The sequence below is a fragment of the Martes martes genome, assembly GCF_963455335.1.
Source record: "Martes martes genome assembly, chromosome: 1".
NCBI lineage: Eukaryota > Metazoa > Chordata > Mammalia > Carnivora > Mustelidae > Martes > Martes martes.
The window spans coordinates 212,638,400-212,661,755 of record NC_137888.1 but is presented as its reverse complement, the minus strand read 5'-3'; the positions used below and the strand labels follow the sequence as shown (position 1 = coordinate 212,661,755).

The following is a 23,356-nucleotide window of genomic DNA, read 5'->3' as shown; positions in this document are numbered from 1 at the left end:
TCACCGAGCCCCCACCCTGGGCTGATACCACCCTGGCCCAGCGTGTCTGGTGGAAGGCCGGACAGGGCAGAGATGATGAGCAGTCCCCTGTGTGTTATGTCTGGTTATGTCCGGCCTCGTGGAGGCCCTGCCCACCTGTGTCTCCCCCTCGCCAGCCCCACTCAGCTCGCGGAATCTGGGGCTTCTGCCTCAGGCAGGATTTGCCAGCCTTCCAGGCAATTCTTCCTTTTATTTCCTTGGGGGAGACATGATGCTTCATGTTCTAGAAAAATCCACACCTGTCTCCCCCTCGTCTTGCTCCTATCTTTCTCTGGCCCCCCCAGGAATGTTCTCAGCGAGCAAACAACGGGAGGTTCACCTTGCGGGACCTGCTGATGGTGCCCATGCAGCGGGTCCTCAAGTACCACCTCCTGCTCCAGGTGCGCGAGCGGGGCCCCGGGCAAGGGCGTGTCCTAGGAGTGGGGTGCAGGGGCCAGGCTCTAGGACCTTCTGGGAGGAAGGAGGAAGCTCGTGGGCCAGGCTTGCCTGGAGGGCCCCTGAGAGGAGAGGGCAGGCCCAGGTGATGTCTGTCTCTGTGGGCCACGCAGGAGCTGGTCAAACACACGCAGGATGCGGTGGAGAAGGAGAGCCTGCGGCTGGCCTTGGATGCCATGAGGGTAAGTGGTCACACACACGCACACGTGCATTCAGGATAGTGCAGCCCAGGCACACGGTCCCACTCAAGGGCAGCCCCTCCTCTCACTAAGAGTGACACACCTCTGTGACCAGTGAGTGATTCCCAGAACCCCCCTTGGGGACAGGACATGCTGAGGACACCATCTCTACCCCTCCTGCCAGCCCCTGGTGGGAGCTGACCCCTCTCCCCAACCAGGTAGGGGATTGCGTGGGGTAGCCTCCTACCTGTCCCACCCCCAGGACCTGGCCCAGTGTGTGAATGAGGTCAAGCGGGACAACGAGACGCTGCGGCAGATCACCAACTTCCAGCTGTCCATCGAGAACCTGGTGAGGGGGTGGGGCAGGGAGAGCCAGGCGCGTGGCCATATGGGGAGAGCATTTGGTGTCCTCCTTGGTGGCCCCTTACCAGACCCCCTTCCTGCCGCATAGGACCAGTCTCTGGCCCACTATGGCCGGCCCAAGATCGATGGGGAGCTCAAGATCACCTCGGTGGAGCGGCGCTCCAAGATGGACAGGTGGGTGGAACCCATAGATAGAGGCTAGAACCTGGGCAGGGGTGGGGCCAGATTTCTAGTTATACCGGGGGGTGGAGCCTGAGTGGACAGGCCGGGAGGACGGGCGCGGATGTGTGGGTGGAGCCAAGACCAACAGGTGCTGGGATCAGTACCCATCGTGGGGGTGAGATCAGGATGGACGGGCAGGAGGGCACTGCCAAGGTGGCCACAGGGGAGGTGAAGGGCAGGAATCCTAGATGGACAGCAGGGTGGGGCAAGGAAGGTGGAGGAGATCAGGCGGGGAGCCCGTGGGGACTGCTGTCGGGAGCCGGACAGGGGTACCTGACCCAGCTGCTCGCAGGTACGCCTTCCTGCTGGACAAAGCTCTGCTCATCTGTAAGCGCCGAGGGGACTCCTACGACCTCAAGGACTTTGTGAACCTACATAGCTTCCAGGTTCGAGACGATTCCTCTGGAGATCGAGAAAACAAGAAGGTGGGTTCTGAGGCCAGAATGGGGCTCCCCAGTGCTGGGAAGCCCCCGTGCTGCTCAAGGCTCTCCCCTTGACCTTTAGAATGCCCGTGTGTGTGTCCGTATGTGACCTGAGTGTGTATATGCTTGTGCGTGCGTGTGATTTCAGAGTTATGGATGATTTCAGAGTTACCAATGGTCCTCGGTGGACCATTGCAAGGGGACCCACACCGGGTTCTCCCAGAGGCAGAGGCTGTTCTGGCCTGACCCTGTTCTCCCCACAGGGGTAGGGGAAGAGAGGGTGTGTGGTCCGCGGGCTGCAGAGTGGATGCCTTCATTCTGAACCCTGCTTCCCTGCAGTGGACTCACATGTTCCTCCTGATTGAGGACCAGGGGGCCCAGGGCTATGAGCTGTTCTTCAAGACGCGGGAACTGAAGAAGAAGTGGATGGAGCAGTTCGAGATGGCCATGTGAGACCCCCGCCCCCCCTCCGGGCAAGGGCCGAGATGGCCATGTGAGATCCCCCCCTCCCGTCCCGTCCTCCGCGGGCTCTGCGTCCGGGCAAGGGCTCAGAGGCAATTCTGTGCTCCATTCTGGAGGGCCCCTCGGAACCTCAGTTTCCTCATCTGGGAAATGGGAGGGATAGGCTTTTGATGCTGCCGGCATCCTCCGAATGCCACGGGTCTGTGTGAGCTCCTGCCGCCAGGCTGGACCCCTCTGCTTCCTCCTCCTCCTTTTTCTTTCTCTTCTTGAGGCGAAATTCATGTAACAAAAACTGAGCTGTTTAGAAGTGCGTGTTTGGGCGGCATGTAGAACGTCACAGCGTTGTGCAACCATCATCTCTGTCTAGCTCCAGAGCGTTTTCATCCTCTCAGAAGGAAACCCTGCAGTCAGGAAGCAGTCACTCCCCATCCCCCCTGGCTCCCAGCCCCTGGCAACCACCAGTTTGCTCTGTCTCCACCGGTGTTCGTAGCAGCACTACTCGCAACGGCCAAAAGGGGGCGACAACCCAAATGCCCATCAGTGCTCGGAGGGAGAGGCACGATGGGGTTGATGCGAGACATATCCAATATGGCAGCTCTGATGCATCCAAGCGACAGCGCGCACCCCTACTTCATTCCCTTGTGCGGCGGAATACTGTTCCATCGCACGGAATTCTCTCCCCTCTCCAGCTCCAACATCTACCCTGAGAACGCTACGGCCAACGGGCATGACTTCCAGATGTTCTCCTTTGAGGAGACCACGTCGTGCAAGGCTTGCCAGATGCTGCTGAGGTGAGCATCTGCGAGGATGGCCCTGGGGCCTGGGCTTGGGCAGCTCTTCCTCCTTCGAGGGGCTCCTCCAGCCATCTGTCCCCCGAGTTGGGAGGTTGGAGGCTCTTCCTTTGAGTTTCAGCTCCCCCGTCTCTCTCCTGCCCTAAGGAGAACCCAGGGGGGACCCTTGGCAAAATGATGGCCTGCATCTGTTCAACATCACTGACTTTCCTTTCTCTTGCTTTGGCGTCCCAGAGGCACCTTCTATCAGGGGTACCGGTGTCATCGGTGCCGGGCACCTGCACACAAGGAATGTCTGGGAAGAGTCCCTCCGTGTGGCCGACATGGGCAAGGTACCACTGGACGGGAGAGGGTGGGAGGTGGGCTTGGCTCTGTGTGGGCCATTTCCCATCCTCACCATTTCTTTTTCCATCCCATAGATCTTTCAGGAACTATGAAGAAGGTAAGACCCCCATGCTCCTTTCTCTGCATGGAAAATCATGGGGATTAAGGAAGGGTGGGCAGGGCCCTTTGCTGGGTGCTCACATAGGTACTGAGGAGGCCCCAGGCTGGGCCCAGGAGCCACACTTGCTTTTTTGGTCTCTCCCTCCAGGATAAGCCACATCGCCGGGCTCAGGACAAGAAAAGGAATGAGCTGGGTGAGTCTGGTGGGGAGGGGCGGGATGTGCAGTGTGGAGCAGGAGGAAATCCGGTCCTTGCCTTAGATCTCACAATTATATTATTGACAACATAAGGTCCTGCTTATAGAGCTGGGGTCCATTTGTTCCACTCCTAGAAACCTGAAAGGAATTTAAAAATAACCAACTCAAATTCTTCACTTGCTTTGCTCAAGCGCTAGGAAGAGAATGCATAGGGTAGTATCAGTCCTTACTAAGATGCTCTCTCTCTCACCACCCACTTCTCTTATCCACTGCCTCTTTTTGCGTGTTCTCTCCTAGGCTCCTTCTCTAGCCTTAGTCACCAGGCACTCCTCTGACTGTTCTCTCCTTTCCTCTTGACTCCATGCCCCAGAATCTTACTATGATATGTGGTTTCAGCAAAATGCCCTCCACCTGGAGGACAGGGGAATCATGGGTTCTTTTTTAGCCCAGCGGCAGGGGGTGGGGGTGGTGCGGAGAGGCTGGACTCATTCCTATGTTAATGAATTTTGTGGAATCACAGCAGGGATGGGGGACTTGTGTTTAGTGTCTACTGTATACATCATCTGGGGCAAAGGATGGCTGGAACACCTGTGCTTCCTGTCCCCCCCACGCACCAGAAGCTCTCAGACTTTCGTGAAGACATGACATTGTGATGGGGGAAGTCGAGGGTTTTCTGAAGCATAAAACTGAGGCACCTGACAAATCTGAGGCTTCAGGGAAGGCTTCTCGGAGGAGAAGGCATTTAGGTGGCCATTCGATGGATGAGGAGGAGTTAGGCAGGTGAGGAGGAGGGCAGGGGTGTTCCAGGCAGAGGGAACAGCATGTGCAAAGGCTAAGAGGCAGGGTGTGCATGTGTCCAGCCTTCATTAAACACATGAGAACAGTTTGGTGTGGCTGGTGGAAGTAAACCCTTTGCCCATAGTCATACAGAGTCAGTGTAAAGACCCAGATTTCATATCTACCTATCCATATCTACCTATATTCATATATAGATATACCTATATTCATATATAGATAATAAAGGTCTACAGATATCTATAATCTAGATCAATAGCTAGATATAGATATACCAGGTTTATCTGAAATAGTAAAAAATTAGAAACAACTTAAATGATCTCAACAGGAGGGATGTATATATCATTGTGTGTATCTATATTGCATAAACAGTTTTATTCAAAAGTATATATCAGCTTTGTTTTTTAAAAAAGATCTATGTATTTATTTGTGTGTGAGAGAGAGAGAGTGGGAGAGAGAGAGAGAGAGACCAAGCACAAGCAGGGGGAGAGCAGGCTGACAGAGAAGCAGGCTCCGTGCTGAGCAAGGACCCGACGTGGAACTCCATCCCAGGCCCCTGAGATCATGACTTAAGCCAAAGGCAGATGCTTCACTGACTGAGCCACCCAGGTGTCCCTTCACTTGTCTTTTTTTTTTTTTTTTTAAGATTTTACTTATTTATTTGAGAGAGAGATATATATAGGGCACAGGGGGAAACAGGCTTCCTGCTGAGCAGGGAGCCCGATGGATCTTAGGACCCTGAGATCATGATCTGAGTCGAAGGCAGACACTTAACTGACTGAGCCACCCAGGGGCCCTAACTTTATTTGTTAAAAACTAGAAGTGACCTAAATGTCCTCAAGGGGGGAAATACATATAAGCATCTGTATATTTATTATATATATGTTTATATTTAGGCATATCATAGATATGGGTTAATATGCGTATTTATACATAACATATGCATATATTATATGTAACATATATATAATATATATTATATATTACGTATATACACACATACTTTTTGTTAAGGTAGAAAATACATCCTGTAAGATGCATAATGTGAACACATCTTAACTACATGACTCCATGAATTTCTACCCCCGTAACTGCCCCGCAGATCAAGGTATGGAACATGTCACTGAATTATAGAACTACACAGTCCAATACAAACTGAAACTAGTTTAAATAACCCAAAACCCCCGTACTCAGCCACACTGGCCACAGTGCCTGTGCTCCGTAGCCACCTCTGGCTAATGACCGCCCGACTGGACAGCACAGACTTTTGAACATCTCCACCACACAGAAGATTTTCCTGGACAGTGCTGCTGGTCCATACCCATCTGACTCTCAGAGGGGAACCCCTCTTAGACCTCCATCACCATAGATGAGTTTTGCCTTTCTTTGAACTTCACAAAAATGAAATCATGTGGTATGTCCTCTTCCTGCTTCTGGCTTCTTTGATCAGCATCACGTTGGTGAGACTCACACCTTGTTCATCACTGCGTAGTATTCCACTGTACAATTATATTGTACTTGGCATATCCATTTTATTGAGGACATTGGGTTGTTGCCAGTTTTTGATTTTGTGAATAAAGCTCATCTAGGACTTTTGGTGGACATGAGTGTTCACTTCTCTTGGTCATGTACACCTGAGTGGAATTGTCGGGTCACAAGATAGACACCTATTTAGCTTTGGGAGATAAGGACAGACAGTTTTCCCAGGTGGACTATCACCAGCAATGTAGAAGAGTTCCAGGTGCTCCATATCTTCACCACCACTTGGTGCTGTCAGTCCCCACTTTTTGCCATCCCGGTGGGCTGTGAGACCCAGTTTGGAACATCTATGACCACCAATCACACCGAGCCACCACCTTCCCTCCCCTCCAGGCCTGCCCAAGATGGAGGTGTGTCAGGAGTACTATGGGCTTCCTCCACCCCCTGGAGCCTTTGGACCTTTTCTGCGGCTCAACCCTGGAGACATCGTGGAGCTCACCAAGGCTGAGGCTGAACAGAACTGGTGGGAGGTACAGGCTGGGCTGGGGGAATGATGGAGAAGGACAGGAGTGTGGCATCATGGGCATAGGCAGTCCCTAGAAGTGACTCTGGCAGGGAGGCTGGTCTGGAGGCAGCCTCTGGGGAGGGTGGTGAACATGAGGATTTCTAGGGCTGGCCTGGCCCTTCTGAGCTGGCTGTCTTCCCAGGAAGTTGATAGTGGTCGGCACTCCGTGGGTCATGGTCCTGCAGGCCACAGAGAGATCGATGGACAGACAGAGTGGCCACTAGGTAGAAGATCAGCACACACACACATACACGCATGAATGCCTATAACCTCTCTGTGTCTTTCCCTCCTGGCTTTGTAGGGCAGGAATACGGCTACCAACGAAGTTGGCTGGTTTCCCTGTAACAGAGTCAAGCCCTATGTGCATGTGAGTGCCTCAAATCTGGACATAGTGAGGGCAAGGGGGTCAAGAGAAGGTCCCGTGAGGGTGGGGAGCCTTGGGGTGACACCCCTGAGATAGGGAGGACCTGCCCATGATGGTAGGTCATTCCCAAGTCCATCTTCTGCCCAACTTGCCTGCTGAGCCCAGAGTGGGGGCCACACAGAGAATGATGACCAGTCCTTTCGCCCTTGATTCTTCTTGTATGAAGGTTCTCTCCCTCGTAAAGGAGAAGGAGCAGGGGCCAGAAGACTGGCCAGTCCGTTTCCTTCAGAGGCAGCGAATGCTGTCCCATCAGGTGCGGTGGCCACTCACGCCTCCTGGCCACCTGCCCACAGTTTGCCCCACCTCGGTTCTTCCCCTGTCCTCTGCTCACCTGAACACCTCATTCTCTGATGACCTCAGATCTTTCCCACTCTCCCCAGACCTCCCTCCCTTATTGTAGTTGCCCCTCTGCCTGCTTCACAGCCCCAGTAGGAACCCTCAAGAGGGGAAACTCTCCCCTGTTTTGTTGCTTTAATTTTGTATCATTCAGGCTTCCAGAAAGGTTGCTAGCATAATGCAAAGAACTCCAAATAGCCTTTTCCCAGATTCACCAGCTGTCAACATTTTGTCTCATTTGCTCCTTCATTCACTCTTTGTCTGCGCATTTTATTTTAAAAATTCATATTATTTTTTTTCTTGAGACATTAAAAGTAAGTTTACAGACATATTTTCCCTTCACCCTTAAAGACATCCTAAGAACAAGAACCTTTTTTCACATATCCATAGCATGATTTTAACAAACATCCCTGATTTTGACACTTGATGTTGACATTATACTACGATTTAATCTATAGTCCATATTTAAATTTTGACAAATTCCCCCAAAATTGTATTTTAGAGATTTTTTTTTCTTTTTTGGCCTGGGGCTTCCTGGTTTCTCTGTAGTGGAGCTACATTATACATTTCCAATTCCATGGTTCTGTCCAAGTTTATTTGCAGATGTTCCACTATAAAGACTAGCTGTGTCCTAATCAATCAACTTACCTATCAATTAGTCATCTATGTATCTACTGATCATCTATGTATCTATCTGTGTCTCTGTGTGTCTATTAATCACTTATGTATCAACTTATGTATCAAGCTTCTATGTGTCTGTGTAGCTGGGTGTGTGTCTATCTGCCTATTGGTCAGGTATGTACGTCCACATTTATCTCAGGAAATGCCTGTGGATTCTTACTTTAAAATTGTCCCAGCTTTGGCCAGTGGGAGCCCTTTCAGGCTGGCTCATCTGTTCTTTTGTTATGTCCCCATTACTCTCGGAGCTCTTCCTCATTTTCTGGCACAATACCAGACCTACCTTGTACTTTCCACGCCCCAGTCTTGGAATCCACCGTTTTCCCAAAGAGCCCTGGCCCTTTCAGTGGGACATGACATTCAGGAGCCAAGATCTGGGCATCTCTCCAGTTTCTGCCTTCAAATGCACTGCCTTCCTAAAGCTGCACCCAGCTTAGCCTCCTCCTCTGCCATTACAATGAAGGCTCTGAGAAAAGAGAAAAAAATGACAATTCTCCTTTTACAAAAGGATTCCATCCTCCTGGCACCACCTACCTTACGAGATAACTACTGTTACTTGTTTTCTGTGTGCCTCTCTGGCGTTTCTTAGTGCACGTCCAAGTAGATACAAATACGGACTCTCATGTCCCCCATGATACATTCAGAAGATTTGATACTCATTATTTTGCTGCTCTCCCCTTTGCCCCTTGCCACTTAATATATCTTGGGATCTTTCCATATTACTGTATGTAGACCATTTTATTCTTTTTTTTTTCCCTTCAAAAAATTGAGGTGTAATTTGAAAAAAACATAAAATTAGACATTTTAAAATCCACACTTCAGTGGTTAATACATCTTGCAACCACTTCATTTACATGAAATATGTAGAATAGGTACATCCACAGTGCCAGAAAGCAAATGGGAGATTCCCAAATGTTAGATGTTGGGGAGGAATAGGGACTGAACATTTAATGGGTGATGTGTATGGGTTTTCTTTTGGGGTGATGTTTTGGAACTGGATAGGTTGTTCCTCATTCTTTTTTATTGTTACTATTTTTGAATTATGGTAAAACACACATAACAAAATTTACCATTTTAGCCATTTTGAGTGGCGCACTAGGAACATTCACACTATTATACAACCATCACCACTGTCCATTTCCAGAATTCTTTTCATCATGCAAAGCTGAGACTCTGCCCTCATGAAACACTAATGCCCAACTCCTTCCCTCAGTCCCTGGTAGATGGTGGGAACCATCTGCTTTCTGTCTCTATGACTTTGACTCCTCTCCAGGCCTCAGATAAGTGGTGTTGGTCTTTTTGAGAATGGCTTTTGCACTGAGCATAACGTTTTCAAGATTCATCCACATTATAGCAGGTGTTGGAATGTCCTTCTTTTTTTTTTTAAGATTTTATTTATTTATTTGGCAGACAGAGATCACAAGTAGGCAGAGAGGCAGGCAGAGAGAGAGGAAGCGAAGCAGGCTCCCTGCTGAGCAGAGAGCCCGACGCGGGGCTCGATCCCAGGACCCTGAGATCATGTGACCTGAGCCGAAGGCAGAGGCTTTAAGCCACTGAGCCACCCAGGCGCCCTGGAATGTCCTTCTTTAAGACTTAATAATGGTCCATCACCTGTTCATCTCCTGGTGGACACATACATTTTGGCTATCATGGATAATGTTTGTTAGGAACATGGATGGGTAAATCTCTCTCTGAGTCCCTGTTTTTAATTCCCTTGGGTCGATACCCAGAAGAGGAATCGCTGGGTCATATCGTAATTCTATTTTTAGTTGTTGAGGAACTGCCATCTGTTTTCTCTAGCAGCTGTATCATTTTACATTTCTGCCAGTAACGCCATAAGATTTCCAATTTCCCTATAACCTTGCCAACACTGTCTTCTGTTTTTGTCTTGTTTGTTTTGTGGTTTTGTTTTGTTTTGTTTTTACGGTAACCCTCTGAATGTGGTGGAAGCAAGCACCTTTGTATTTATTCAGACCAGGGGTTGGGCTTTTCGTAAATAGACAGATAATGCAGGTTTTCATCTTTGCAGGCCAGAGGCTCTCCTTGTGACCTCTCACCTCTGCCGGAGAAGTGCAAAAGCACGAGAGGGCATGACTGTGTTCTAGTAAACATTTGTGTTTTTGGACTTTGGCATGTGAATTTCATCCCATCCCCACAGGCTAGGCAATATTATTCTTCCTTTAATTTTTGTCAACCATTTAAAAACATAAAATCCATTCTTGGCATGAGGGTCATGCTAAAACAATTGGCTGCTCAGTCTCTCAGTGGACAGGACAGTGCCCGGCACTCAGTAAGTGATGGTGGAATGAATGACAGTAGATGATAGTGAATGAATGGAGTGCCCTGCCAACCTGGACTCTCGATCCTAAGTCCCAGTCTCTGTCTGTGTCCCCAGGGTCCCCCTCAGGACCTGTCCGTTCATCTCTGGTGAGTAGAACCACGTTTCTTATTTTCAGCTTGAGGCCCCCTGGGGTGGGTTCCCAGGTTGAGCATGAGAACCATGCTCCAACCCCTTGGTTACTCATTTTTTGAACTCTGGGTATTGGCCGCTGGGTTGAGCCCTGTGCCCAGGGCCGCTGAAAAGCGAGCTAGCAAAAGAAGCTCCCTGATTCTGGGAGATTAGGGTCTCACTGGAAGGAAAATGATGGTGGGGATGGGAGCAGCAGCTCCTCCCTCCTGCTTTTGAATATCTGTTGCAGGTAGAACAGTGAGGGATAGAGGTTTACAGTGTTGCTTCTGTTAGCCCACTGACCTGGGTGCAAATGCTGAGTCCCACATTTCCCAGCTGTGTGACCTTGGGCTAGTAATTCAACCCCTCTGGGCTTTAGCTCTCCTTTCTGGAACATAGGTTAATACCAACATCTACTTTATTGGGTTTCTATAAGGCTTTAATGAGCTATTACCTACGTGTACAGTTCTCAGTCCTGTGCCCAGCACACAGTAAGCCCTTTATTATCCGTGATTAGATTAGATCGGTTCCTATTGCGGCCATCTCATTATGACTACATTTCATCCATCCTAAATGCACATTTTTTTTTCATGTTTGAACCACTCTGACATTGGAATGGCTCTTACAGTCAATGGAAGATCAGTCTTCTGCCTAATTTTATGGGTAGGAATTTTTATTTCATAATGGCCCGTGCCAGAACAGTGCCCTTTACGGTTGCTGGCGTCCTAGATGATGTCACATGGGACTGTTTCTATGAGGGCTGTGTCAGCACTTTTACGAGCACTTCGAATTCTCATAATAACCGTTTGCTCTTCTTCTTGCCTTTTGGCAAAGAAGGAGGAAACAGGGGCTTAGAGAGGGGAAGTGATTTGCTCAGTGTCACACAGTGAGGAAGTGATGAGACAGGATGGAACCCATCTGTCCCCACTCCAGAGCCAGAACTTGCTGCCCCTCAAGAGTCATATTAGCACAAGGGGCATAATAATGCTCACATTTCCTGAGCTCCAACTGTATACCAGGTGCACTGGCTGCATTACTGCCATTGGTCAGAAATGCCGCTCTGGGGGGAAAATGCTGCTCTGGGGTGGGGGCAGTTTTAGCTTCCTCTTTTCAGAAAAGGAAATTAGGGCTCTGAGTGGCCAAATCAGTTCCTGAGGTCACAGAGCAACCAAGGGGCAGAGCCAGGATTCAGACCCCCATCTCTGCCCTCTCTTGCTGGGATGAGGTCATCATGCCTGGGGCTGGGTCACTCATTTCCGGTGCAAGATTTGAGGGGCATCAAAAACTCAGGGATCGAGATCCATTATATTTCAAGGCAGCACTTCATATAATCAAAAGCAAGGCAAACGGGGGCGCCCGGCTGGCTCAGTCGCGAAGCGTGCAACTCTTGACCTTGGGGTGGGGAGTTTAAACCTCTCGTTGGGCAGAGAGCTTACTTTAAAAAAAAGAGCAAGGCAAAAAAAATCCATGATAAGCAAAATACCAAAATTATAAGTAAAGATGGGATCTGACAGGGCTGGGGGTAGAAAGAGGCGACACAGTGAACCCCCAAGCCCAGAGTGAGATGAGGTCTTGTCTTTATTTAAAGCCTTAACGTTTTGTTCCCCATGGGGTTTTTTGCATTATTTTTAAAAAATTTTTAAATTTATTCATTTGAGAGAGATACAGAGACAGAGGCAGAGCATAAGCAGGGGGAGAGGCAGAGGGAGAGGGAGAAGCAGACTCCTCGCCGAGCTGGAGGCTTAACCCACTGAGCCACCAGGCACCCCAACTTTGCATTAATTTTTAAAACTGAGTTGAAATCCACATAACATACAATTAGCCATTTAAAGTGGCATTTATATCCATATTTACATTTCTGTTGCATATGTCCATGTATGTTTCATACATAGTTTTATTTTATTTTATTTATTTTGTTTTATTTTACCTCAAATTAATAGATACAATTTATGTTGTATATTTACATTTGCAGCTAAGTGCATTCATGTGCACCTTTACATATCGTCTATAATTACTTGTGATCTATAATCGGTGCATATAGGTTACCTATTTACATTTATAGTATAATACATTCATATTCATATTCACATCATCCATAATTGTATATTCTCTGTAATTAGCATATATTATTTATGTTACGTATCTATGTCTACAACATAAATATATTTATATCCAGTGGCATTTGGTACATTCCCAGGGTTGTTTGGCTATCACCACTGTAAGTCCAGAACATTCCATCCCCCCAAAGGAAAGCCCATCCCTGTTAGTGGTCACCTCTAGCCCCCCAGCCCCTCGCACCCACCTCTGACCCCTTCCCGTGTCACACACATGGAACCACACCCCATGTGGCCTTCTCTGTCTGGTTCCCTCCCTGAGTGTCGTGGGCTCGGGGTCCATCCACGGGGCAACACGTGTGGGCACCTCACTCCCTTGACGGCCCCTTTGGATTTTTTTCAGAGGGAGAGTTTTGGCTCCCTCTTCACTGTTTGTACCTGGGCCTCGTGTCTCACTCTCCTCACCCGGTTTCTATCCTGGTGGCCACAGACAGGGGTGAACAGTAGGCACTCAGAAAATGCCCATCCAAGCATTGCCAAATTCCAGATTAAAGGTAAAAACCCCTGCTTTTCTACACTCACACTCTGTCAAATGTGTGGGTTTCCCCTACACCCAAACAATTTGGTAACTCTTCTCTCTCAGCTGGGTATCCTACAGTTCAGTCCATTTCTGACAGTACCCACCTGGAGATGGCATCAGACCCCACAGGTTAGGGGTTGGTTCAGACCAGACTGTCCACACATCAGGTGCCAATCTCAAGTCCAGCCTTCCAGGACTTATCACTGACCTGCTGTAAAGTGTCGGCTCCCACAACCCCTTCCCTGGCTGGCACACACTCCTAGAACTCAGGAAATCCATTTACTTAGATTAACAGTTTATTATAAAAGGGCGTATCAGGGCACGAGAATTCCTGTCCCCTTCAAGGTCCTTCTAGCAGGACTAAGAATCAAATTGACACAAGACAGACCAATAAGGAGAAAAATCAAATTTAAGAATCAAATTGACACAAGACAGATGAATGGGAGAAAAATCAAATTTAATTTTGTAGATACAGGGAATCCACACAGACATTGAAACCCAAAGACAGTCAGGCAAAAGGAGACATAGGTGTCATTCCGAACTAAGGAAAAAGGTCCAAGGGTGTGGGACGTCAAAGGGAGGGAATGGACTTCACAGGAAGGGGAAGAAGATTAAATGTCTGGTACACAAATGTTTGCTGGGCCACTGGGGAGCCATGGGACACAGAGGATTTGATCAAACGGGCCCCGCTAAGTTCCTCTCTGTCTGCCACACCTCCTTCATAGTCTCACGTAGGTATCTGGGGTGACAGCTGCTCTCCTCCCAGAGTGGGTCCTGTGTCTGAATTCTTTTTAGTTATTTGTTGGGGAGGTACAGTTTTTCCTGAATCTGCTGGGTTTTTGATTGCTTTTTTATTTTTTAAGATTATATTTATTTACTTGTCAGAGATACAAAGAGTGAAAGAGAGAGAGAGAGCACCAGCAGGGGGAGCAGCAGGCAGAGAGAGAAGCAGACTCCCAGCTGAGCAAGGAGCCCAATGCAGGGACTCAATCCCAGAACCCCGGAATCATGACCTGAGCCGAAGGCAGACACTTCACCGACAGGGCCCCCTAGGCATCCCGGGTTTTTATTGCTTTTTAACTCAAAATGGTCTTCATGCTAAATTGGCCCATTTTGGAGCAGCCTGCTCTGGGACTGTCACCAACTTAAAAAATCACAGGCATGGGGGCAGTGTGGACCTCTCTCCTTGGTATATGTCCACAGGTACGCCGGCCCCATGGAGCGTGCAGGGGCAGAAAGTATTCTCACCAACCGCTCGGATGGGACGTTCTTGGTGCGGCAGAGGGTGAAGGACACAGCAGAATTTGCCATCAGCATTAAGTAACTAACTCCTCCCTCCCTGACCCCCTATGACCCGGGCGCTGCAGGAGCCTGGGAGGAAGGGAATGTACAGTTATGACAACCGTCCGTTACTGAGCCCCGCAGTGTCCTGGGTGATCGCATCTATCTTACTCCTTTTTCTTGACTGACAGCCCACGAGAAAGAGCTGTGCCTCCCAGACAGGCTCCAAAAGGTGTTTAGCGCATTCGAGCAAGAGGCAGAATTGCCAGGTGGACCAGTGCTAGCCGACCCCTTTGCCCATGCCTGTCTGTGGTGTGCAGTGTCTCACTCATGGTGACTCGTTCCCTGGTTGGTTTTGTAATTTTGTCTTGTGATGTCCAGTGGGGATTTCCCGGTGGGAATCTTGTGCTGCTTGGGTCTCCAGAGATTTTGAATTTGTTTCTGTTGATCACCAACAGGTTAATTTTTTTTTTCCAGGGTAAACATTTTAGGCTAATTCCTTAGTTTCCCAGACTGTGCATGTGGTTTAAGTTCAAACCCCAAACCTACACGAGGGCCGGCATGAGGTTCTGAATTTCAAGGACGACATTTCCATTTGGGGTCTGAGACAGACAAGCTTTCCTATGGTCCCCCTATGCGTTGGGTGGTTTTTCTAGAAGATGTAGTATTCGCTGGTCCAGGCTTATGGGGTGTGGGTGGGTCTCAGTCTCAGTGCCAACCTCCACCCCCCTGGACCCAGTACCTCATCCCATGTTTCTATGGGATCATTAAGGCATAAGCTACTTGGTTAGCAAGATCAGCAAACCCCATAGGGTAGCAGTTCACTTAGCAAGCTTAGTTTTAATTTCAACCTTGTTTTTGGCCTCTGGGGATTTCCCTTTCCTTTTTTGAGAGCTCAGCACTTTTTTCCCCTCATCATTTCTAGTTTTCTGTGGTCAGATTTTTTTGAGGAGGGGGGCGGTTGTCTGGTTTTCTGTATTGACAGAAGTATCTCTTTCATGTCCTCACTAGTCTGTGGCCCGCCATATTGGTGGAAATGAGTCTCGTTTCCCATCCTGCAGATTCTAGGTCCTCTGACTTGGGGGAAGCACAGATCGCATCCTCTCTATTCTAGACCATGGCTTTCTTTGCAAGATCTTTGTGACTTCTCAACAACCCTGTGAGTCAGGGAAGGAGATTCGTATAGACAGGGGAAGAAATTAAGACTCCAAGCAGCAAAGACCCCTCCCAAGGAAGGGATCCTGCTGGGAAGGCAGGAGGCATTTTCTTCAATCTTTGGGTTTCAGTGGTTGTTCCCTCCTTGAAGTTGTCAAGATTGTTTCTTCCATGGTTGGGGGTGTGTAGCCTGGGGGGCACTGAAACTGGGTGGGGGATGAGCTTGGGTCCCCAGCCTCAGGGCCCTGTGACCCCCTGTTCCTCTCTCTCACTGCTTCCAGGTATAACGTGGAGGTCAAGCATATTAAAATCATGACAGCGGAAGGACTGTACAGGATTACAGAGAAGAAGGCTTTCCGGGGGCTTACGGTAAGGGCCAGTCTACCCCAACCTCAGCCTCCTAGAATCTAGGAGGAGAATCTAGCCCTCCCTGAAGCTCCATCTCGGGACCCTATTTATTGCACAATCTTTTTTGTCCTCCAAACTTGATTCTGAGAAATTTTCCCCTCATTTTTTATGTCTGAAAAATTTCCAAAAAGTTATTAGAATGGTGAAATGAACATCCGTGAATCCTTCACTTAACTAATAGTTCATATTCTGCCTCTTTTGTGCCCTGTCAATCCCTGCCCTCTGCACGTTTATTTAGCCCTATATAAGAATAAGTTGCAAGCATCTAGACCCTTCACCCAAAAATACTCTAGCATGAATATCTGGAGAGCCAAGACATTCTTGTACCTCACTACAGTATCATTATTACACTCAGAAAGTTGAGCATTGAGGCAAAATTCTTATGTAATATACAGTCTATTTTCCAAACTCCTGATTGTCCCAAGTATCCCTTTTATAGCTCTTTTGTCATTCGGAATATAATCAAGAATCACACATTGCATTTAGTTTTTATCTTCTTAGTCTCTTTTCATTTGTAGTACTTTGCCAGTCTTTTAAAATCTCTCTCTCTCTTTTTGTCTTTTATGATACTGGCATTTTTGGAGTCAAAACTCTAAACCATGAGACATTTTGTTTTGTCTTAGCTGCTATGCTCTACTGCCCCCCCCCCCACCAGGGCACTGTATTCTGGATCTGTCCATTTCCAGATGTGAGACCCTGGACAAGTTATTTGTCTTCTCTGGGACTCGGTTTCTCTATTTATAAAATGGGGGAATCATGAGTGTATTCACCTTTCATGATTATTAGGAGATTTTGATGATGTGTGATTGTACACTGACCAGCACATAGTAGGTGCTCAGGAAACAGAATTTGTTAATATTAGAATAATTAATTGTAAAAATAAGTCTCTTGGCACCTACAGTAGGGGCTAATTTTGGTGAGCTGGTAACCAAGCAAGTTGATTGTTTGGTAAATTTATTACAAAGTGACCTGTTTATTAAGAGAACTGGCTTTAGGCAGTGTGATCTCCTCCCCTTAGAATGATCCTGGTTGCCCAGGAAGAGAATGAGCTTCCTGTCATGGGGAATAATCAAGGAGTCACTTACCAGGGGGGCCAGAAGGGATAGCATCTGTCCCGCTGTCCTTCCAGGAGCTGGTGGAGTTTTATCAGCAGAATTCCCTAAAGGACTGCTTCAAGTCACTGGACACCACACTGCAGTTCCCCTTCAAGGAGCCTGAGAAGAGAGCCATCAGCAGACCACCAGGTAGAAGTCTCAGGCTAGGGGCCTGTGCCCCAGCTCCTTCCTACAGTAGAGGGCAAGTTTGGGGATGCCATGGACATTCCAGTGGGCATACAGAGGTCATGTCTGGTAAACAGTGGGAGCTTCTTCTCATACTAGTCTGTCCCTTTGCTCTTGAGTGGTTTCCATGTTCATTTGCTTGGGTGGAAGGTGGGACAGAGGTTACTTCTGTATTTGGGAAGATGAGGACACTAGGTACCAGAAGGGTCCTCACTTGCACCTTTTAAGCCTGTATTTTTATATCAATATCAAGGATTAATTAGTATCTATAACATTCTCTCACAACAAGGCAATACCTTTAGTGCACTCTTCTCTTTTCCATTGCGTCTCTCCCCCATAGTTTCATTGACATTATCTGGAATATTGGATACAGTTTTCTATGAATTAAAATAAATATGACATGTTTTAGGAATTCTTTCTTTTTTTTTTTAAGATTTTATTTATTTATTTGACAGAGATCACAAACAGGCAGAGAGGCAGGCAGAGAGAGAGAGGAGGAAGCAGGCTCCCTGCCGAGCAGAAAGCCCAATGTGGGGCTCGATCCCAGGACCCTGAGATCATGACCTGAGCCAAAGGCAGAGGCTTAACCCACTGAGCCACCCAGGCACCCCTTAGGAATTATTTCTTAACAATTGCATTTAACTTCTCAAATATAGTATCAAGAATTATTCAAACTCCATCTACATTTCTTGTTTTCCATATTTTCCTTTAATTTTTTAAATTCCTTTTTCTGATTCAAATGTCATTTTGTTAAGGTGCATCCTGAAGTATGCTTTTCAGAAAAGTCACGTGGGTGGTATAGTTTCTGGATTCTCATATATCCAAAAATTTTTTAAAGAGAGATTTAAAAATTAATTATTATTAAAACATTACATTTTTGAAAAAGCAACACCAACATAACATCAGGACTCCAGTCCTCATCAGAGAATCCTCATCACCCAATGGGATAAATGTTTGTGTCTGTCCGCACATTACTTATTTGCCCTGGTGTATTTATGGATCTTAGCATACTTGGAGAAATACTACACATTATTTTTCCATTCTACAATGTTGCTTAATATTTTACTATGAAAAGTTATCTGTGTCTTTTCCCCCTTATATATCTTTCTTTTATTCCCTTTCTGTTTTGACCTTTGGTCTTCTTCAGATAATTAACATTAACCATCTCGAATGAATTTCTCCACATCTTCCCTTTATTCTTTTCACTATAAATATATAGAAACCATTTATAAAAATTCACAAATGGCATTATTTTCTAAACCTGTATGCTGGTTGGGCTAGAATGATGATGCAGAAGTACAGTTGTGTCCCCTCAGAGTACAGGGCACCAAATACTCTTCATGAAGAAGTATTGAGGGACCCTTTGTCCTGGTGTTACTCTCCTGAGAGCATTGCCTTCCCCCAGCTGTCCCCAGGTGGTGGGCTGGTGTCTGCTCCAGGACCTTTACCCACCTCTGCTCTCCCCTACACAGCAGGGAGCACCAAGTATTTTGGTACAGCCAAAGCACGCTATGACTTCTGTGCCCGGGACCGATCAGAGCTATCCCTCAAGGAGGGTGACATCATCAAGATCCTTAACAAGAAGGGGCAACAAGGCTGGTGGCGAGGGGAGGTCTATGGCCGGGTAAGTTGGAGCAAAGCTTGGCAGCCTGGGGAAAGGGCATGGGGTGACCTCCTGTCTATTTGCCCTATAGCCTGGAATTGTGGAATGGAGTAGGTGGGGAGTGGCCCCATGGGTCTTCCCTGCTCAGAGGGGAGGAAAGGAGATAGAGATTTCATTCATTTCCATAACTTGTATTTATTTACTGAGCACCTACTATGTGCTGGGCATTCTCCTGGGTGCAGAGGATACAAAAAGGAGTGTGATATAGTCACTGTCCTCATGAAACTCAGAGTCTAATGAAGATGATAAACATGTAGCCAAGCAGGTACAATACTAAGTGGTCGGGGTTGAGATGGGGAATCATGGGGAAGGGTAGGAGCATGACAGGAGGACTCCTGAGAGCCTAAGGTGATCACTGAGGAGTGAGTAGTTTACCAGGCAAGAAGGTCATAGTGAGGGTGGAAGAAGGTATCCTAGGCAGAGACACCAGCATGTGCAAAGGCCCTGGGGTGAGAGAGTGATTAGCATGTTGGGGGGACACAAAGGGAGGGATTTTTGTCTGTCTTGTTCATAGCTGTGTCAACAGTGACTGGCACACTAATAGGTGCTCAATAAATATTGAATGCATGAAGAGACGTATAACTGGAAATGACCACTTTGCCTTTTGTCCTTTTTTGCCTGCCTGCATTCGGACTGTTAGGAGGGACCACGTGGTTCCTCAAAAAATTTTCAGACTGGTTCTTGTTTTTGTCTCATGAAGACAGAGAGTCTTTATTTTATCCGTGAATGAGTTCCTAGTCTCTAGAATACTGCCTCACTTGTAATGGTTTCTCAAAAATATTTGCTGAATGAAGGTAAGGACACTGGTCAGGAGCTTACATTCTACTGGGAGAAACATATGTGAAAAAACAGTCCAGATAATTGCTTAGGTGAAGAGTTTTGTTAAGGATTGTGAGGGTAGGTTCGGTGTGCTGTGGAATACAGTTGGGTTTTGAGAGAGCCTTTGGGAATTCTCAGCTATAATGAACTCGTCCATCCATCCATCCATCTATCCATCCATCCACCCATCCATCCATCCATCCATCCATCCATCCATTCTCTTAAGAAGTATTTATTAAGCATCTCCCATGTGCCAGGAACTTTTCTAGACTCTTGGGAAACTAATGGATAAAACAGATATCAATCCTTGCCCTTGAGGAGCTCATGTCGTACTGGGGGTTAGGGGACAGACAGCAAGCCCATAAATAAGTAACATATAATCAATAAGATGTTGACAAGTGCTACAGAGAAAAATAAAGCAGGGATAAGGCGTGTTGAGGTGGGTGGGGTTTGCAATTTTAAACAGGGTGGTCAGGTAGGTCTCACTAATAAGGCGACATGTGATAGAGAATTCTGGAAGGTGTGGGGGGGTGTGTGTCAGCCATGTGTACCTCTGGGAGATGTCCTTTCTGGGGTAGAAGTTGTGGCAGGTGCAAAGATGGCAGGTGCAAAGGCCCTGAGGTGTGAGGGAACCTTCCTGTTGAGGAACAGTAGGGAATGTGCAGAGGCTGCCCTGACCACTTCCTCTTCTCTTTCCAGGTTGGCTGGTTCCCCTCCAACTACGTGGAAGAGGATTATTCTGAATACTGCTGAGCTTTGGCACACTGGCGGAGAGATGAGAAAGTCCAGGCTCGGAGCCCAGGATGAGCAGGCAGCAGGGCCAGGGGGGCTGTGACAGGTCCCAGTGGCTCGAGAATCCAGGATGGACTGTGGAGGGCCAGTGTCCAGCTGGCAGGGCTCCTGGGATGATGCCATGCCATGGTTAATTTATAACACACTGGTTTTCTCTTGGGGCCCCTCAAGAAGGTGGAGCTCAAGGCAACAGCTTTTAATAAAATGATGAAAGGAATGACTGTTGTCATTCAGGAAGACCTGGATGGGAAAGGGTGGGAAAGGACATGGGGTACAGATGAAAGCCCCCTTCCCAGTCCTCACCTTCCAGCCTTATCATCTTGCTTTGCCATTTAAGGTAAGACCCCAAGAAGGCAATGGGACCCCCACAAGTCAGGAAAGAATTTTACACTCACAGATTCCAGATCACAAAAATGTAACTCTCCTATGTTTTTTCTGTGCTAGAACTTAGCTACCCTCTAATTCTACTAAGAGGTAGAGACTTCACCTTAGTTTCCCCCAAGATCAGGTTTAAATCCCAAGGGCTTTGGCGTTGGGGTATTGGGGAGATAGCTGGTACTTGGTGGTACCACACTATCACACTATCACACTGCCACCTGCAGAGATGTCATGGTTTCTTCTTCACCTCTGGTTCCTCTGTGTTTCCCACATCCTTCTTGGCACATGCAAGACATCTGGCTCTTTGTCCTGAAAAGCTGAGTGGAATGACTCTACCTCTTGGTTTACCTGCAACAGTCCTGGCTGTTATACCCTGGTGTAGTTACTAATCATGATCCTTTTCACTCTCCAAAGTGTCCTGGTGGGTGATAAATTATATGGTCACTGACTTGGGTTGGGTTTCTCCAGAAGCAGAGCCTGAGACAAGGATTTAGATGTGCAAAGTTAATCTGGAAGGTGATCCCAAGAAGTAGCCAGAAGGGGAGGGAGAAGAGAGAAAGGGAAAGGAAGGAGCCAGTAAAGGGAGCACCGATGAGCAGGTGACAACTGCAGGCAACAGGGGCTCATTCTTGTTGGGAACCCCTGGAAATCCACCTAGAACGTTTCTTGCTGTTGAAATCCAAGGGAGCTGGGGTACGTGTTCACCAACTTCCATCAGTAATTACTTGAGAATTGCTTGTATCTAGTGGCTGGAGAACCACAGGCATTTCTGAAACCGTTGGCCTGTTGGATATTGTCAGTGGGTACCTGGAGGTGCTGACAGGTTCTGCTGCATTATCCCTAAGTGCAGAGAAACCGCATGCGCACCCCTTTGCAGCCATCCCTACCCAATGGATGTCGCCCTATGCAGGATGTGGGGAGCCTCTGCAGAGCTCGCTATATCCTGGGGTCCCTAGGGCTCCAGGAAACCTTTTTCTCATATCATCCTGAAGACATCTAAACTGGGGTGTGAGGATAGGACACAGGGATGTTTCTCTGGACCCCTCTCTTTGCCTCCACCTTGGAGAGCCATGACCATCTCATTGTAGGAAAATTTGCTTCAGTCTGATCAATTCTCTTCTACATACATGACTGGATTTTTTTCTTTTTACTTAATAGACTTAATTTAAAAAAAAAATGTGGCCCGATATACACAGTGTAAGATGCACCGTCCTCACCAGTTTCACATGAATGCACCAGTAAGTAGTATGACGTATATTGGTTGTGCAACAAGTCTCCAGAATTTTTCACCTTGCAAAACAGATACCCTGTCCCCATTAAGAAATAGCTCCCCATTCCCTCTTCCCTCCAGCCCCTGGCACCCAGTATGGGAAGGTTTTTATTGAGAATTCTTTGGGGCTTAGATTTTTGAGGCTCAAAAGCCAATATGCAAAATCTCTAGAAAGGTTTTTGAAGTTCAAAAGCCAAAAAGCTGTTCCCTCGGCAACTCTCCTGCAGGTTGTAGAAATAACCCATTGGAGGCAAAAAGTTGATAGATAGCCAGGTCTAGGGAAGAGCCACGGGCTATATGTTACTTTGGGGAAAAGAGTTAGTACTTCTCAATATTACTCCCCCCACACACTAATAGTAGAGGCAGCCCCATGTCAAGCATGTGCCATGATAACACTGTCCAACGCCATCTCACAACCAGCATCATGGGCAGAAGAGCATCACGGCCACAGCTCCGGCAAGATCCTAAGGTCAGCTTTGTTCCCATAAGATTAGATGTAACATTCTGGGAAAGTGACGTCACCTCCCTGAACTAGAGAAAGATGAGAAATTCCCCACCCCAGGGTGCAGAGTTGTCTGGAAACTAAGTGCAAAGCCACCCTTTTAATCATCGCTCTAGCGGCTGGCGGGAACCTCGTGGTTCTGCCCTCAACCCAAGGACACCAGTGCCCAGACAGCACCGGCACACACCAGGCCAGGCGCACAACCTGGACTCTCATATTTGCCATGTTTGAAGGACCATGTAGCTGGAGAGGGGTGTTGGAGTCACAGAGGTCAGGGATTACAAGGGCCTCTGCCCTCCCCCAGGACGCCCCCCTGAGTCATGCCATGAATTTACCGAAGGCCTAAGGAGGCTACCCGGCTGTCTAATTCAATGGTGCTGCTGAGAGGTCATGGACTTGTTCTTGAAGGTCCCGAGCATCACCGTCCTCCAGCCCCCCGCTGAACTTTGACCCCAGCCATGTCTTGGGCTCTCACCCCAGACTTGGGCGTCTTTAGGGTGCAAGCTGTCATCAGTCACCTTAGGCTAAGTGTCACTGCTGCCACATGCCTCTCTCCGATCTCAGGGTCATACAAACTCCTTCCTGGATTAGCTTCAGCTGTGCTGAAGAAGTTTCTGGAAGAAACTTCTTTCTTCCAGGAGTAGCACTGTTTGAGACACGCCAGGCTCATGGCAGAAACAAAGGAGGGACGGCAGGACATCTCCATGGCTCTCAAAGTTTCTTCCAGAGAACGGCACACCACTTCCACTTGCATTTCAGTGGCTAAAGCAGGATGAATGGCTAAGAGTAACGTCAACAGAGCAGGAATGTTTGATCCTCAAACAGAGAGAGCTGTGACGACTTGGAACTAAGCCAGAGTCAACGGGAGAGAACGTGGTATCATTCAACGCTGAT

General features: G+C 47.8%; 1 protein-coding gene across 1 annotated transcript in view; it reads left to right on the top strand.

Annotated features, from left to right (window-relative positions):
• The window catches only part of VAV1 (vav guanine nucleotide exchange factor 1), a 48,320-nt gene extending 27,793 nt beyond the window's left edge, over positions 1-20,527 (top strand). The window contains exons 10-27 of the mRNA XM_080810091.1: positions 324-419; positions 588-656; positions 916-1,002; positions 1,105-1,190; positions 1,531-1,663; positions 2,000-2,109; positions 2,812-2,913; positions 3,148-3,245; positions 3,333-3,355; positions 3,506-3,551; positions 6,222-6,358; positions 6,695-6,760; positions 10,227-10,258; positions 14,118-14,234; positions 15,632-15,719; positions 16,888-17,002; positions 18,511-18,662; positions 20,220-20,527. Of these exons, the coding sequence (XP_080666217.1) occupies positions 324-419; positions 588-656; positions 916-1,002; positions 1,105-1,190; positions 1,531-1,663; positions 2,000-2,109; positions 2,812-2,913; positions 3,148-3,245; positions 3,333-3,355; positions 3,506-3,551; positions 6,222-6,358; positions 6,695-6,760; positions 10,227-10,258; positions 14,118-14,234; positions 15,632-15,719; positions 16,888-17,002; positions 18,511-18,662; positions 20,220-20,273 (1,611 nt within the window). The 3' untranslated portion in view covers positions 20,274-20,527. The remainder of the gene's footprint in view (positions 1-323; positions 420-587; positions 657-915; positions 1,003-1,104; positions 1,191-1,530; positions 1,664-1,999; positions 2,110-2,811; positions 2,914-3,147; positions 3,246-3,332; positions 3,356-3,505; positions 3,552-6,221; positions 6,359-6,694; positions 6,761-10,226; positions 10,259-14,117; positions 14,235-15,631; positions 15,720-16,887; positions 17,003-18,510; positions 18,663-20,219) is intronic.
• Positions 20,528-23,356: the final 2,829 nt, after the last annotated feature.